We start from the raw sequence: 18,176 nt of genomic DNA, 5'->3' as shown, positions 1-18,176 counted from the left end.
ATCTTGTATCAGTCATCAGTGTAGGAACTGGAGTCATTATCGTATCTACGAACTTATCTTGCCTCAAGTCTTTGAAATTTATGCTATGACCGGTACTAATTGGCTTGCGGAACCATTTGTTTTATCATTGAGAGTTCGCTCTCAACCTCTTGTTAGAGTTTGGAGCGTGAAGGTGTATAAATTCCGATACAAGATAACATTGAACCAACCGAATTGACTAGTAATCATGGACTCCTAACTTGGGATGAAAACGAAACAAAAAACAGATTCATGTTAAAAGAGAACATGCCAACATTCTTTTTGCTAGGATGTTATCACAAGCTATGAGATCAAATTTAGCTAACAGCAATACATGAACACCGGTCCCCGAGTCGCACAATTCAGATACCCGGATGCAGCAACTTTGTCTAGTACCTCGACCTTCATCTTGTAACGACCTACAGAAAAGAGCAAGGCATTTTTTTTCTTTTTTCTTTTCACTGTGATGCGCGATACAAGAAATTTTTACAAGTAAATTAAAGGAAAAGAAGTTGCTCTGTAGCCTTCTCATCCTAATGATCTATAGAGCAAATGAAAACTTGCACGATGACCAAACTTATCATGTAGGAAACCACAAAACACACATTGCAGTTCAATTTCAATGTGTTACGTTGAAGCACTACTGAACTGCGAGTTCAACTGGGGTTGTACTGAAACTCTTTGATATGCCGCAAGATGGGATCCAATTCCTCCATCAGATTAAAGACTTTAGTTGGATCCCTTGTGGGAGTATGCAAGCAATAGGCAGCTCAATGATGATCGACTTTGCAACGGGGTGATGAGGGATCTCAAGATGGCAAATCAACGTGTGTATATATGTTAGTCATAGCACTTCGCGGAGAGCAAGATTCAGTTCCTGTGCCGTCTTCGCAATGGATCCTCCTTTTCTGTTAAACGCAAAGTACCTAGTAAATTTCCTTCGATATGAAAATTCAAGTATCACAGAAAGTATCGATGAGAAATCCTAAAGAACCACTATGGTATTTGCCATTTCGATATGCTAGTTCGTATTCCTCTGTATATTTTTAAAAACAGTGGAGTCCTAACTCATGGTGGTAGCAATTTATTACCTTGTCATCGAAGGGATTTTTTGCTGGACCTTCTCCAGCTCAATGAAGCACAAGTTGCATCGTTCCAACCTAGCAAAGATCGAGATAGGTTTAGGAGTAACAATCGTAACTTGTATAAGAAGATAACTCTAAATTAGTAAATCAAGAACAAACACAAACATGGTAAATGTCACTGAAAACAGACCTCTGTTCTGCTTGAAGATCGACACCAACAGAAGATGGGTCCGCTGACAAAGTTGACCGGATTACAGGACCGAAAATCCTGATCAGCTTCAGCATCATTTCCAGGGAAACACTCAAATGCCTGCGAAGGAGAGCAACCTAAAATGCATCGGGGTGATTCTGATGCAGAAATAATGTACTGATCAAATGCAATATGTATATACATACATACTCAAACTGCATACTAAAGTTCTGATGCCTATAGATATTTTGATCAAACAAACCATCATACCTCATCTTCGAGGGTTTGCACCATTTTTGTAATGCGCACAAAGGTTGCTAAATTATGGACTAGGGCAAAAAGAATAATAGTTGAATGTTAAAGGAAGGAAACAGAAGGTTAAAAGGAGATCGAAAAGGTAGAACCTGAAAAAGGATAAAGGCAAGGGAACGAAAAAGGGTAGGCAACAAGCCATAAATTAACTTAAACTATCACCCACTGCAGGAGGTTGCAGATACTTTCTGATAACTTGAGACCAGACAGGGGCTAACAACAGTTTGATGATTGCAAATACAACATAATGTTAAGATTGTTCGATATAAAAGTAAGATATTATGCTATCTCTGATGAAACAATCCACAGGAACTGCTGGAACCATACCTATCCATCTTGCTTTCGATTAGGCCGGTGAGAAGTGGCAGGAGAGATGTGCATATATCCAAAGTGATAACATCACTTTTATCATTGAGAGCACTGACTATGTCAGCAGAGACCTGCTCATGTTATTACAGAAGTTAGATGAGGTTTGTAAACAAAATCACAATTCTTCGTAGGAGTACGGTAAACCATGGCCTCATCAAGATATCCGATAAATTGGAGTAAGGGTACATACACCATGATCAGACATTCGCTCAATAGCACCTATGACACCTTTAACATCATTTCTTCGCCAAAGTCGGTGAACTACCTGCACGGTGTATGTAAAGAATAAAAACATTAGTAACTCATTTTCAAGTAGTTTGCTGCAATGGCAGATAGCTTGCTTGTAGGAGAAGAATCAAGGCGATTAAAAAAATAACCAAATAATGCACAAAATGGTTCAGCTAACTAGAATTTTTGGAGAAGGCAACAAATTATCTGTACTTTTGTTCATTTACTGTGTTGACAAAAATTAAAAGGAAAGCAACTATTACACATGATCTTAAATATTATTAAGGCCAGGAACTACCAGATTTAAGGATCAGCAAGATAAAACATTTCAAATGAAATATTCGAAAAAAGATTAGTCATGTATAATCATGCTTCCAATTTGATTTGACAATGACTAAATCAAAACCTATTTTTCTAGTTCAACATTTGAAAATGCTAAAATGCAATTACAAGAGCAAAAAAATCCATGAGCTTCCTGAGGGAGCTATATGAAATTGTAATATAATAGATATCCAAAAGTGGGCTTATGTTGATTGCATATTTTATTCATTTTAGTCCTGCAAAACAAAGAAATAATTAATGAATAAACTTGTGAACACCGAAGGATCTTTAAGATGGCATTGGTTGTTTCTGTTGTGTGCAATCAGTAAACTGACCAACCAAACTGCTAAATGCCAAAAGTAAAAGTTTACCTGTAATTTGGTCATACGAGATCGGGCCAAATTTAAAAATTGGTGATGTTTTTTCAATAGAAATGCAATAGAATTCTCATCCGAAGCAGATATGGTTTCTTCTTCAGTATATTGATTTGGATTCTGTTCAGAATGTTTAAAAAACACTACGTCAAGAGTAATTTCAGAAGAAATGAAGCGATCTGAGCATATACTCTAATTTTTGAAAATATAAAAATAAAAACAGTTTAAAGGAAGAATATATCCACTCGTACATGAAATTGTTGGTGAAAGTTAAAACACTTAAAGTCAGTAATGTGTTGGCTTCAAATGCTTATGAGGCTAGGCTTGATGGACTACCAAAGGGCAACTAATAGGGTATCACTCTGCACCATGAGGTTCTGGTCGAGCCACAAATCTCAATAGTCCAGGTAGTGAAGTGCTACAACTAACCTCGGTCAATGACCCAACTCCAACTGTTGCAGTTGCAAACCACAGAGCATAGTTTTTCCTGTTTGATATTTTCATGGTAATGGACATAAAATTAGATCCGGAAGACCAGGAGGAGTCATTGAGGTAGTTGAGACCTCCAACATTTTGAATTGTTGGGGAGCTCTCCAGAATGCACCAATTAGAGTGAGAATCACTGCTCAGCACTGGAAGAGGGACCAATACTATCTCTTTCAGAAGAGAGATCTGCAGTTAGGATTCTAGCTGCCATGAGAAACATGCAGTGGACATTGAGATAGAAGTGGTGATAGAAGGTGTGCAAAATGCAACACTGGGATAAGTTCCAAATAATTTTGAGAAATCACACCAGCAGTCCTAAATAACCATAACATGCATCACCTTTTTAGCACTTAACGAAGTTTTGGTCAATGCTTTATTTTGTATATAGGTTGCAGAAGAATATTGGGCATGGATGTGGATCATTTATGAAAAATGGGTCTTTTCTGAGCAAAAACTAAAAATTGAGATCTTTTTAGGGCAATTTCCCTTTAAAATTTTTCCCAAATCATCTGTACACAATTGTTTTTCATGATTTTGGTTGCAAAACATATTTAACTTATTAGACAGTTCATCTAATGCAAACAATATAGTGTACCTAATGACGGGTCAGATTGGATAACGTACCAAAGAATTTGAGATAGCACCAACTCCTGTCTCAGGAGAACTACTTAAGCTTGGTCCATAGCTTGGAGAGCGTGCCCTACTTTGATCCCTCCTTTCAAAATTTGCTACAAGCGACCTTGTTCTTCCTAAAGCATCAGACAATTAAAACATGAACTATAGCTACTACATCAAGAAGCAACAGTAAGAGAATACCTCCTTTGGTAACAACAAAAGGAGATGCTTCCATTGGCTTTTGGATTCTGATGTTGTCTGAACATAAGCCAAAATAAATCATTTATAACAATGAAAAACAATGTCCATGATATTTTAGCTAATATCAATAAACAATTTTGATATACTTATTAGATATTAATTGCTGAAAATCTGACAAGTGAATTCCTGATCATGGTTCTAAAAATTAACAAATTAACATTAATGCAAAAAGATGCAGAGAAAACTAATGCTGGCATGATATCCAAGTTATCCCTATGCTTTGATTAAGTAGGCCATATCCAATAATCATCAATCAAGTGGTAATTACCATAACATTCACAGGCTAAATAAAGCATTATAATCACCTATAGTCTTCTTGCAAGGATCATGACTCTGCTAGTTGACCTTCAACTAATAGAAAAAAGACATAAGTTTTTAAGTATCTTGCTTATGAAGTTAGCATTTGTAATATATCAACAAGTAATATTTGTAAAATGATAAATTCTTCTTCTAAAATTACACAACTTGATGCAATCTTATATTTTCTGGAACAAAATGTAAAAAACCATAGAAAGCATTTCCTTTCTTTAAATCCAAACTAATATGTGCGTTGAAAATAGATATCAAACCTAGGTAACCTCACAGTTTATAGTAGAGAAAATATATTACTCTGCCACAAATTACATGTCAAAATCATGAGCATGCATCACTCATCATGCCCCCATCCACCATGTAGACCAGCACAACAACAAAAATAAGTCAAGTATGAGAAAAACATAAAAAGCACTATTAGTCACAATCAAAAGCACATAGCAAAAAATTTATGTTGACATATGCTTGCTCAAACATATTGTTAGATTTTAGTTGTCTAGTTGGCTAAGCAAAATTTTATTTGGCATATTAGAATGCCAAATAGTATGATTTTTATTTTAGCTTCTTAACTCAATCTTATGATCAATAAAATATGGTGAGTTGTGCCGAGTCATTGCGTAACAATGCTCACAAAAGACTCCAAAAGCTTCTCATTCAACTAACTACTGTTGCAGTTTATAACTTCATACAATTCAAGATCGTAGATGCACAAAAGTTGACAATATAAAATGTACAGTTGTGAACTGGAAAAGAGTGAATAATCACAAAATGGTGAATAATCACAAAAGAGCGATAACCACAAAAGTGTCTTGCAACATGTAAGACCAGTAAGGATTTAGAACTTACAATTTTCCTGATCATAATTTACAGCTGAGTCTCTCAATAAATCAGTTCTGACCCTTGCTGTCACAACACGTCTAACATCATCCAAGTTGTTTGCTCCAGCTACTGTCATTGCTTGTGTTACAGAAATGCCAGAAGACATAGCATTTTGGCCCAGAAGTTCATGCTGCTCAGTATTTCTACCCGCCACAAATCCAGACTTAGAGACATCTGCTTTGTCAGAATCTTCTCTGATGTTTGGTGCATTTCTGAAACTAGAAAATTTTGACTGGATATCAGATTGTATTGTCTTTCCAACATCAGTCTCTTTAGCAGAATCAGAGGATGCAGAATAAGATAACTCTGGCCCAGGGCTACTTCTGGGGACAATAACAGGTATAATATTTGTTTTGTTGATGGTCTGCAGATTTGTGGTAACATTAGATTTTGTTGAACTTCTTTTTGCAGTAATAGCAGCAGGTGCTGAAGGTGCTGTAGCAGTTGTTTTGGGGGCGCCACTTGTCCCTATCTTTTGAGGAGTGCTAAGGATGCCTGTACTTGCTTTATTTAGAAAAGATACAAAAGATGAGAAATCTAAAATGCATTTAAACAGATTCACTATTGCATCTATAGTAATGGAGAAATTAACTAAACATAAACCAATAACTTACAGGGTAGCAATTTTGTCTCCTTAGGATTAGGTTCTGAACTTTGTGAAATGGATAGCTTCCCCATATTAGACTTTATATTGCTATCAGTTTGCATAGATAAATTACCACTTAGGATAGACTTTGCTTCCCCATTTAAATTGGCAGCAACACCAATTGCATATGGTTCAATGAGCTGTAGTTCAGATCAATGGGTTACTACTATATGTAAACTAACAGCATATTGAATCTTTCTGCCAAAATTATAAATGATAGAACATTAAAATCATGAATAAGTTAGAACGCACAGAGAGGTCCACAACCCACACTCCAACACAGCTTTGATTATATGAGCATCCAAGAAGTTTTCCTTCATGAATATTCATATCTGATAATCTAGACCACCCCACATCAACAGCATCATGGCATCTTATTGGTTCCCATGAAAAAACCTGGAAATATTTATAGTTAGTACATACAGAAGCTATCAGTATAGTAATTAAGACATTAAGGTTACCTTAAGACTTTCATGCAGTCCACAAAGCAAAGTTCTCCCATCAGGATTAAAGATCATAGAACGCACACCAGAAGTCTGGAGTTAATTTCAATAAGAATTGCACATTAAACAAGCATTAAAGCTTTCAATGGTAATGCAAGGACGTACCAGTTGCTTAATGAACCCTGTTAAATAAATGATTAAAAAAAGGATATATGTGGAGTTGTTTCCAGGTTTTTTTTTATAACCTATTGGTTTATTGAAACTAGAAATGTGTCTCCAGTAGACAAGACAAGACAGTTCTATGCTGAAATATCTGATCAAACTAAGGTGAGAATAGTCTGTCTTTATAAAGTTATACAGTGAGCTTTTTTGGCACAAAAAATGATCTAAAACATAAATAATCGTTTCCTTCTGTTTATCTCACCCTCCCAAGCAGGGGAAAAAAAAATGCAAACTCTATTAGTAGCATTACAAAAATAGAGTCACTAAAACATAGAAGCTATATGCATTATTAGATGGTAAAAAAAACCAGTGGGTTGTTTACATAGTCTTCAAGGTCAAGTTACCATGTAACAATAAAGCTATGGGCATACTTAGATATCTAATTCCAATGGAACATTTTCTATGTGCTTCAATATCACTAGATTTGTGATTATTCCCATTGTTATGTACCATGATGATTAGCAATCAACCTCCCTTCATCCCTTCATATGCAATCATAGTAGATTTTATTATATTTCAGTATTTATACAATTAAATATCTTGTTTCACGAATGTGGGGATCTAGGCAAGCACCTACAGTTTGCCAAAAAAACCAGGATTTTGGATCCCTTCATCATCTGAACCAAAGAGAAACCTATATGAACAATAACTGTTGTAGAGACTCAAATTATATACCTAAGGGGAAATTCAATAAGTTTCAATATGACTGTTGGCTCAAGGTTTCAATTCACATGCTAGCATCTTAATGTGTAATTGCATACTCTACCTTTTAATTTGAGATTCATTGACCTACTTAAATTTCTCCAACCCACTATATAAATATATAGAAAATATAATATATATAGAAATTTTGTTTAAACACCAGCATCCATATCTTCAAACACGCTACAACAACATTCTTATTTGAATCATTCATGCAAAGTCTTCTGATAGGGGCTCTTTTCATCCTATGAACTGCAATAAAATAAAATTACGTAGGCCTATAATGTTCTACTTGATTAAGGTTTTATTTCAGTAAGATTTCTCCTAGACCTCTTTAAGTTATTTAGGCATCAATGAAATCATTGTCATCAATAAACAAGGGGATTCAAGGAGCTTCAAACAAGGAAATTGACAATGAAAAAAGTTCGTCGATAATCCTTTTACTACTTTTATGGTTAATTTTGTATAGTCAAATGAGCATATAAGTGCTCTTGAAAAGAGCACATATATTTACTCACATTATTATACATATTACGTGGAAGGATTATAGTTTCATTTGAAAAAAGTCATTCCATGTGGTTTGTATCCTTAATTTGAAGTGATAAGATTAGTGGTGTAGTAAGGGAGTGGCGTAGACCACTCAAACCACAATAAATTTTCAAAGTTTACATTATGGCTATTATTTTGTTAGATAAGATTAAATTATGGCTCTTTAATTCTTTAATTGTTTCCATATTGCAAATGATTATAATATCATCCGTAGCACAAATATCTTGGTTTTTGGCAAAATAAACAATTAAAATGAGCAAACGAATACAAGAGTACCAATAAAATTAACATGATCAACTACCTCAGGTCCTGCAGATCCTATTAACTCAAAAGTTTCAAGATCCCAAAACTTAACAGTTCTATCAGCTGAACCTGCAAATTAAATGGAGAAATTCAGCTTTTGAATTAGCAACACTGAAATAGTCAACTGTAGACATGAAATATATTTGTCTAACTGTTGAATCTATTTTGTCTGAGATTACATACCTAATTTCTCCAAGTATTAACCCTTCTTATTTTAGCTTTCTTAATAACCCAATAGATTTATGATTTAATCTAAATATTTTCACCTAAGTTGACACCAAAATTTCCAGTCCCAACAATAATAACGAAAATACTAGAAGGCTGGTAAAAGAGTTGACAAAAGAACTCAAATCAATATTGAAGATATTTACAATAAGAAAGGATCAAAAGAAATATCACCAAATTAAACTAGTCACTGCATTAAAAAGGTGACATAATTGTAACTCAAACATCAAAATTATGCAAAGACAGCATGGAATTACTATAAGACATTACAGTATATGGTGTTCTACAAAACAATCAAAAGAGAAGGACATGAAGATACAAAGCTAAATTAATAATAAGGTAGTAGAATTGGTTTGGCAGCATTTTCTTATATAGGTTTGAGAAACCACAATTAGGGAGAATAGAGATGAAGAGGTAAAATAATCAAAGCCATTTCCTAAACAATTCACATAAAATTTAAATATTTCACACATGGTCACTGTTTCATCCCAACACAAGTGACACTTAAGCTAACCTGTTGCTAGTAGAAATTCATTCGGGTGGAAATCAATGCACTGAATCTGACCCTCGTGAAATTTGAAATCATGCAGAAGTTTTCCAGCAGTAAGATCCCAAAGCTGTTGCCAAGATTGGAAATCAAGATACATTTGATTCAGATTCCATCCGTAATAATGTACAGAGGAAGTTTTGTGGTAAGAAAACATACTCCAAATTGTCTAGCATGCTATATTCTACTGCTAAACTTGATGTTATTTCAGAAAAATTGATGATAAATGACAGAGTAAGTATCGTTTAAGAATCCAATCAGAAAAATAAAGCATGTGAATGCACAAGATTGAGGAAAAACCTTCACAGTGTTATCTTCCCCGCCAGAAACAACCCATCGCCCATCTGGAGTGAATTTAATGGCATTAACTCCTCGAGTATGACCTTTATAAGTATGTATACATCCTTTTCTTCTGATATCCCATATCTTTAGGTTTGTATCCAGTGATCCAGAGGCAAAGAATTCACCAAATGGATGAAAATCAACCGTTATACAGTTTGACCTGTGGCCTGTGAGAGTTCGAACAACTGCACAAAGCAAAACCAAGTCATATGAAGCAGCTTCTCTGCTTTCTGTGATAACTAATTACTGCTGAAAAAAAGATATCCTACTTTTTGCTTCTTCCAAATCCCACAATTTTATCGAACCGCTAGCTGCACCTGCAGCCACTAGTACCTCGGACGAGTCAAAACTTACTGATTCAACTGCACTCATATGTCCTGCTAGGCTCTTTGTATAGCCAAAAAGGAAAGAAAAATACCGTTAGAATAGAAGTAGAACACTTGCATCATACAGGAAGTCACCACAAGCTTGACTAGGTGATAGAAGGTGGAGAGGTACCCACCAATATGGCGTTGGGTTTTCCAATAGCCCAAAGATTGACCTTGTGATCCTCTCCTCCAGTAACCAGAACCCTCGAAGTCTTCCTTCCTATCTTTAGGCAATTCACATTGGAGGAATGTGCAACAAATTCCTCTAGATTTACTTTCGTCAAGGTTATCAAATCTCATTCAGAAATCAAACAGATCCATAGCTTAAAGCAAAGAGAGATCTTGAGATCATACGACTACGATTTATCCAAAGCGGTCCGGCAACAGAATATTCTGAACACCAGAATCCCGAAAACATTTTTTCCCCAAAAGAAAAAGAAAAACAAGTTGTTTTTGCGTTCAATAGACTGTAAACCTCGAGAAAAATTTGAATCCCACAGAACCGCACAATAAAAAGATACGTAGTTTGTAAGCACGCTTGGCGGTCGCCATGGCGCTTGCTTCTAAGCAACAAAGAGCAGCCGCTTCCCCTGCTTCCCGGACGGATCAGACCACCAACGAACTGCAAGCCGAACCCGCCCTCGCTCATCATAGATCCGGCCGCTCCGGCCAGGGGCGAATCTGACAACCTCGACTCATCGGCATTTCCTCCTCCGACAAATCAACCCCACGGCGGCGAAATCCCACTCGACTGAAGTCCACCCCCCACTGTTGTCGGTGCCAACACCACCTTCCGCTTCCGCTTCCGCTGCCGCCGCACAATACCCCACCCCAAGGGGCAAAACAAAGATCTCCAACCGAGAGAGGAGCAGAGAAGACCCTTCGGAAGGGGAGGGAGAGAGAGAAGGAGAGAGGGAGGGAGAAAATGGAGCTTTCTGGAAGACAAATTTTGTGCTTGTGTGCTGTGATCTTGGTCTGTTCAAAAACCTGCCCTCTTTTTCATCTCTCAAAAAGGCTTTTCCATATTTTTTTTCTTCTATTATTTTTTTTAAAAAAAGTAAAAATCAAATAATTTTAAAAAAAATTATTTTTCTAATTTATTGAGATAAATTAAAAAATTATAATTAATCATAACAAAAGAAGATATTAATCAATTTCATTAAAATTCAACACTTGTCCATTTTTTAGGTCATTCTCTTACTAAAATATATTTTGAGCAGTTGCAATCATAGTGTTTACTTTATCTAAACCACTTGTTTTATATTTTTCTAATTTCATTAGAAAGAGTTGAATCTTTCATCCACTTATTTATTTATCATCTGAATTTGTTCAATTTTAGTTTCAATTTATCTTAAAAAAATATTTCAAGTGAAAGAAAAAAAGAGAATGAAAAGGAAGAAGAAAAAAATAATAAAAATTCTCAAAAACTATTATAAAATTTTGTAAATAATATTTTTTTAGGAAATCGAAATATTTTTGGTGATGTGGACTTGCAAAGTCCTAAAAATGAGTTTGGGAATGAGAATCTTTTAAGTGAGAGGAAGAGATTAAACTACTTAAACAATTGAGTCCTCATAGCTGTTGAACAGTAGCAATCACATCTCAACCTTTATTATCCTCTCAAAGACCAGACTTTCAAAATAGTGATTTTATATTAAACATGGCCAATAGACATGGTTGCAACTCACTTCAATATACAGAGTTTTTTTTTTAAAGAGTATTTTGAGAAACAAAACAAACAAGATGAAATATGCATTTTATTATTTCCTAAGTAATTGAACAAATTCATAAAACATAAACAAAAATAAATGCACCATCCTTGAATTGCAATGGGAAAAAAAATAAAGTGTTGATGGACACTAAAAGATTTTGTTTCTTTATTCCTTTATTTGATTTTTAGGCACACTAGTAAGTTGCCTTCCTCACCTTTCCTTTAGATGAAAGAGACCTAAAGGATATTGAGTGAGGGTGACCACAAGGACATAATCAAACTACTTCCACATGTTCTTAATGCATCAATCACATGAAATTAATTAAGATCAGTGACAAAAGAGTCCAATAATGTTGCTTAATGCATCAATCACATATTGACTTTGGCAAGAACAATGGTCTCAAAATAATTGCTGGATCTTCATGTATTGTTAAGTACTTTTAGAATATTTATTTAAAATACAGAAAATTCTAGCAAGATGTTAAAATGAAAGCTGACTTTGGTTGAAGTAGCTTTGGTGACTGTATCCATAAATACAAACATAGAATTGCTAGTTCTAGCTTGATTTAATCTCTTAAGGTTTAATAATATAATGTAACAGGAACTGAAATTGTAAAGTTGATTTAGTAATTCCCCAAAGTTTAAGACTTGGAGCTTTGAGATAAATAATTCATCAATCAATTTTAATACAATATTAAAGCATGAAGTCTAGGGTTGCAAATCTCACCCATATCAAAATGCATGGATGAGAAGTATTCAGTTAGATCCTTTTACAATTATAAACCTACAGTAGTTTTTAAAAAAACATATTGCATAAGCAGTTGAAGAAAAAAAAACCTATTTGGTTCACTTGAAATGGATTAAATTGAAGCAAACTTGTTAAAATCCTAAAGTTTTCCTATTAGATAGTTGGTGACCAGTAATATACATTTTACAAGTGATAAATACTTTAAATATAAATTATATGCAACATTATCTGTATATAGTATCTATTTGACATTCCTTGACTAAGTAATTATGCAATAATCTTACATCAATAAGCTAAAGATTCAATGAAAAAACAAGATAAAGCACAATCCTATTCTCTTACATATATTTCACTGGTAGGTCTTGATAAACATCTTTATTTGATGTAGCATGCTAAAACATGCTTTACAGGTCCTGGTATTTATTGTTTGTAGGTAAACAGGAAGTTGCTTTGCCAATCGCCATGGGAAAATGAATTCGTTTACATATCGGTTGGCAAAGTATACGAGTTAACAGAACTCTTGGTATGCTATGCATGGTAACAAAATTGTCAATCCCTACCAATGAAGAATGCTGTGGGGTTATGTTTGGCCAAGAGGAGTTGGCAAATAATGACTGGTTAGAGCGATCTGCAAAGAAAAATAAATAAAATGACAAATTATCATATAAAAGAGTGAAAATAAAACGGGTGGAATGCTGCATTCACCCATCAGCTGCAATTATAAATGATGTCATATGACAATGTCTCTTAAATTTGTAAAAATATGTCTTAACGAAATGGGCCTTTATTCTCTAACTATAAGCTACTGATGTGATTCAAAAGCCATAGGAAAACAGAATTCTCGACATATGATCACACAGGAGGAAAGATGTTTGTCTAAGAATCAAATTGGTTCATGAAATTTTTCATAGGACTATCCATTTGCTGCTTTTATTCTCTCACAAAGAATGGCTTGAACAGGGCCTTCAATTCCCAGTCTTTAGGTTGGATTGAAAGTCAGGAGAGGAGAAAGAAAGCCTCACAAAATTACATGTGAAGCTTCATCCTTTTATATATCTTTTATTTCACTTTCCCTACACCCTTTCCTATTTTCATCGTAGTAAACTAACCATAAGTTTGCAAAACATTGCAGACCCAAGCAACCGAAGCGGCTTAACACAACCATGATAGGCTTTTTGAGCAATAGAATATGCAACTTGAAGACATATTTCTTGTTTCTTTAAACAGAACGTGTATTGGTTCTCCATTATTTTTGTTCTTAATGTAGGCATTAATTTCTTTTTGACAATACCAAACTCCAAATAAGTATGCAGCCACTCGTTTTTATCTATCCTAGATAAATGATTTTTAAAGATGTGCAAGAAAGCAAATAGATAATAAGCTTTGATACGTTTTGTGGTATTGGAAGGCAAATAGGACCATACATGAAGTTCAAAATAAAACATCTAATAACATGAAATCATGGTAGAAAGAAAGAAATGAATATAATTATTAACTAATAAATGGATTCAAGAACCAGTATGGGGATTATAACTTTATAATTAATGAAATAAGAAAAAAGAATGGTTGAAGTAGATGAACAGAAAACTCTGAAAGTATTTAATATCCTAGATATATTATTCAGTAATAATACACACTTGAAGAAACTATGACTAAATGGTCAAAATGAGAAGCTACCAGACTCCTATAAAATTTCGAAAAAAAGTCTGCCTTAATATTTTCATTAATGTCTTGTCAGGCCCCCTCTTTCAAAAAAAAAAAAAAATGCTAAAATAAAACTCCTTTTATAAAATTTCAAAAATACCTTTGCCTTCACTGGAGATGTAGCTATCTATGTTTTGATACCCAAGTTTGTCCTTGTATTTTTGAACCATCCAAGAACTTACGTATGAAAACTAGTTTGAGATTTTAATTAACAGATTCTTTGTGGTGTGATTTAGTGATTGTGGTAGTTATGTTATAATACTTCTTGTGGTATGTAGTTTTGGTGAAAGATAACTTTGCGGCTCAGCAGGTGCCGAAGAGATGGTCTTGTAATTGTCTAGGTTCCATATGACCCACTTGGGTGTGCGACAGAGGTTAAACGAGTTTAATGGCAAGTTACCTTAAAGTTTCATGAGATTATCCTTCTTACCCTACAATTTATTCCCCCTGTTTTACCTTTTCAGCTCTAAATCATTTTTCTACTTTTCAAATGGTAATTGTTCTGCATCAGCTAATCTGTGTATTCCAAATACTGGTTGCATATTGCACAAAGTGTAATCACCAAGACAGTATATTGAAACCAATTTAACTCTAAAACAAACTTTTGAACTTGAATAAATGGATAAGAAATATCAAACAATGAAAAAAATCAATTTATTTAAGATAAAGGATACCTTTGCATCAATGGTACTCGTGTACATGCATCCACTTTGTAGAAGACCACTTATTTCCCTTGATCACAGGGCACCCACCTGTAAGCATCATCGAAATGGATAACCAAATGATCAGATTCCTGAAAAGCTAAAATTCAGGCATAAGCAACAAATAATGCAATAATGTTTCTTCATAGATTGAAACTCATACCAAAAACATTTCCCTGTAATAGTAGTGAGAAGTAACTAACCATGTAAACTCAACGGGTCTATAGTGGCATCAGGCTTCATACTCCAGAAAAGCAATGCATCTCCCATCTTTGGCTTAACACCAAGACCCTGTTTTCCGCATTCTGATAACTCATTGTACCATGGTAAAGAACTGCTGTTTACTTTGACATTGGGAAAAATTGTCTCGCCACCTTCTTCAACATCCGAACTATACATACAAATATAAAACAGCAACAATTGCAACATCATTTCCAGTAACTTGAAGAAAACATAAAAACACAAAGATATTGAAGATGTAAAGAACAGAGACATACAGATACATTAGAACAGTAGCCATCCGCTGACCTCCATTCTTAATGTTATATTCGTCGAAGAAATAGTCAAAGTGAGGTTCATATTTCTGTCCAACTTCATAATGCAGAACCTGAAGCCCTTCCCCATGTTCTACAAAATATGGAAAGGCACAACCATAGTGAAAAAGGCAAAGCAAATAACAAGCTACAAGTAGATGTCTAGATTAATCAATTAAATCACGAACAAAACAGAATGATCATCATTAAATTAGTAATCAATGCATTGAACTCATAGAAGTCTAGACCAATCAGTAAAAATCACTAATAAGAACAGAATAAATAGCCTTAAATGAGTAGCAAGGTCCTATTTGAAGTCTACCTAACCAATACATTTCTCATATACAAGCCAATTTTACCAGAAAGCATTCACAATTATTATCTCACAATTGATTTTGCAAGAAATAAGCATATGCAGCTTTTTTATCAGTCACTTTTAGAATGCATATATTATGATAATTCTCTAATATCATCATAATTTACAATTGCTTCTTCTTGGACACAAATCTCTGTAATAAAAGCAAAATCAAAACTCTTGTATAATAGATCAAGAGCTTATGGGTAAAACAAGAAACAACTGTGTAAAATATACAATCATAGTCAAACACAAAGCCACCACAAAACTCCAATGGTTTCTGGTCCAAAACATCCTGTTATTTTCCCCCAAAGTTTTTGTTTCTTAAAAACTTATATAATTCTACTTTCTACCATACTTCAATAATAAACTTTGCAATTTTCAGGGTTTGACTACTGCCCCAGGTCCTTTTTCATGCCAACTCCACCAGTTCTACATATCCTTGAGTCCTATTTTCCTTCTGTCATTGTCTAAAATAGAACATTAGGTACATCTATCACTAGGAAAAAGATTAAAACTTTACCACTTCTAACAGAAAGAAGACATCACACTAGCATACCTACTGGGATAAAAGAATAGTCTGCTATCCTTTTCTCAATAGCCTTGATTACATTATCTTGCCCCCGATGGAGAAATGTGCCTGTACTTGTCCGGACCCTACATGATGAAGATACAGAATGTTAAGAAATAGTAGTCTGAAAATGCTCTCATTCTAAGGAACAACTGCAATGTGCTAACCTGCTGTCCTTACTCTTGCCAGTAGTGCTATCAACAACTGTTGACTTCTGCATATGAGGCTTTGCCAACTCAATAAGATACTCACATTCTTCCTTGGACTACAATCAATAAGTCAAATTTCACACATATATAGAGACTCATCCAAGCCACATAGGACAGCTAGAAAGATAAGCGAACGAGAAAAGCCCTAGAAAAATTCTACAAATTTTTTCTTTTATTTGTTAACAATTTAAGTAAATAGGATCCAGGTCTAGCAAAAACAAATATGTAATGCTGGAAAAAGGTTATAATGGATGTTGCTTCAGAAGAAAAAAAGGGAAGTATAGCATGAATTCAAAATGCAAAATGCCTAATAACTTGGAACCAGTCAATATGACAATTTGTGATCATCATTCAGCATAAATTGTTCTTCATGTGGTCATTTAAAGAGGAGCTCCAAGGACGAAAAAGGAATGTGTTGTGTATCAAAATCTCAAATTTTCATTAGCTCATTTACTTATTCAAACTTTAGACCATGATCTCAATCATTGAGACGATATATACTATATTTTAAGTAGGACCAAGGTTCAAGCATGTAAAAGTCTTTCATATTTTTGTTCAAGTTCAATCACACAAATCATTAAAAGCAAGCCTTCGTCCAAGATTTGGCACTAACATAAACATTTTCAAGCCATCCAAAATTAAAAATAGGCCTAAACAAGTCAATCGTCCAACCATCTAGCATCCTACTATCATCTCTAGTTACCACGCTCGAATTTTCAGGAACCTTGTAGGTCTCCACAAACTCATGACTCCCATATGATAAACCCATGTGAAGCAACAAACTCGAAAATTTTGCCTTCCAAAGAAAAGAGCAATCTTTTCAGGCCTTAAGCCAACGGCACCGTAGTCGAAGTTCCAGAGTCCATCTCCCAAGTCGCTAAGATGAAAAAACTCAAAAGGAGTAAATATTTCATAGACTAACCAGAAAATTGTGGTAGACAAACGCTCGCGGTTCCCAAGAGACGACCTCCGTCCACTGCGGCCCTCGATGCCCCAAACCCTCCTCCCTGCACCAACCGAACTCACTCAATCAGGTCTCCCTCCGGTCCAAAAATCAACAACAAGAGCAACAAATCAAGCACCTACACTTCACGTACGAAGTTCCGGCGGATGCGGGGGAAGGAAGCGCCGTCGGAATGGACGGGGAGCGAGAAGATCCCGAGCCCGAGAAGCAGTAGCAGGACGAGCGAGGAGACCAGGAGCACCATCAGAGCGAGGGCGTAGGTCGATCTGGAGATTTTCCGGGCGGGGAACCCGCGGATGTACGACCGCCCCCCTCGGGCCGCCCTCACCGCCAGAAACCGAAGCGGCGACGCCATGCACCGAAATCGAATCCACAATTCCGCCACTCGCCGACGCTCCCGCTCCCAATTCAACACGGAAAGGAAGAGAGAATCCAAGGAAAGCTGGGGAGGGGGACGAGCCGGTGGGGATTTCCGGGGCGATCGCCCCAGGTTTGCGACGAAACAAGCCCCCCTTTTTTGGCAGTTTCTTTATTTGAACTCTTTTTCTCGATTCCGTTTGCTCGCAGGAACAGGGCGTTGCGGTTTCGGGGCCTCAAGGATCCGCTGCTCCATCTCGGACGCCCCCCACCGACCTCTGCCTCTCACAGCTCTCCTCTCTTAAATTAACAGAATCGTTGACTGGTTGGAGTCTTGCGAAATACAGCAAATCCTCGCAATATTTGTCTGACTCGGCTGACTGAGCGCGTGGAAAGAGAAGAGGGAAAACTAGTTGGGTTTGGTAGCCGCCGTGTCCTTGGGATTGAGGTAGCTTGTGACAAGGGTCTCTTCTAGATTTAATAATTTAGTGATAATAATTTGAAATTATAATATATTTTTTATTTT

General features: G+C 35.6%; 2 protein-coding genes across 3 annotated transcripts; both read right to left on the bottom strand.

The window, feature by feature from the left end:
* Positions 1 to 245: 245 nt before the first annotated feature.
* On the bottom strand, positions 246 to 10,820 carry LOC141835949 (katanin p80 WD40 repeat-containing subunit B1 homolog KTN80.4-like). Of its 2 annotated transcripts, none has more exons than XM_074723355.1 (18): positions 10,319 to 10,820; positions 9,932 to 10,062; positions 9,699 to 9,816; positions 9,388 to 9,614; positions 9,055 to 9,157; positions 8,314 to 8,384; positions 6,558 to 6,632; positions 6,349 to 6,492; positions 6,065 to 6,236; positions 5,418 to 5,954; positions 4,200 to 4,256; positions 4,008 to 4,132; positions 2,895 to 3,017; positions 2,165 to 2,239; positions 1,933 to 2,045; positions 1,294 to 1,413; positions 1,110 to 1,178; positions 246 to 926 (listed from the first exon to the last, which is right to left on the bottom strand). In XM_074723355.1, exons 1-18 carry the CDS (start codon positions 10,347 to 10,349, stop codon positions 863 to 865), a joined length of 2,355 nt encoding a protein of 784 aa, XP_074579456.1. In that variant the 5' UTR covers positions 10,350 to 10,820; the 3' UTR covers positions 246 to 862. The 2 variants fall into 2 exon arrangements, with proteins under 2 accessions (XP_074579456.1, XP_074579457.1); XM_074723356.1 differs by having other exon boundaries at positions 5,418 to 5,945.
* Positions 10,821 to 12,489: 1,669 nt separating this feature from the next.
* On the bottom strand, positions 12,490 to 17,790 carry LOC141835759 (putative prolyl 4-hydroxylase 3). The gene is made up of 8 exons (XM_074723134.1): positions 17,416 to 17,790; positions 17,252 to 17,336; positions 16,288 to 16,385; positions 16,109 to 16,206; positions 15,159 to 15,288; positions 14,865 to 15,052; positions 14,635 to 14,712; positions 12,490 to 12,884 (listed from the first exon to the last, which is right to left on the bottom strand). Exons 1-7 carry the CDS (start codon positions 17,646 to 17,648, stop codon positions 14,642 to 14,644), a joined length of 903 nt encoding a protein of 300 aa, XP_074579235.1. The 5' UTR covers positions 17,649 to 17,790; the 3' UTR covers positions 12,490 to 12,884; positions 14,635 to 14,641.
* Between the last annotated feature and the right edge of the window lie 386 nt (positions 17,791 to 18,176).

This window comes from Curcuma longa, chromosome 10 (assembly GCF_044706935.1).
Source record: "Curcuma longa cultivar G26 ecotype Majalengka, Jawa Barat chromosome 10, ITB_CL_G26_1.1, whole genome shotgun sequence".
NCBI classification, from domain to species: Eukaryota; Viridiplantae; Streptophyta; class Magnoliopsida; order Zingiberales; family Zingiberaceae; genus Curcuma; species Curcuma longa.
The sequence above is the reverse complement of the archived record's forward strand: the minus strand, read 5'-3'. Positions and strand labels throughout refer to the sequence as shown.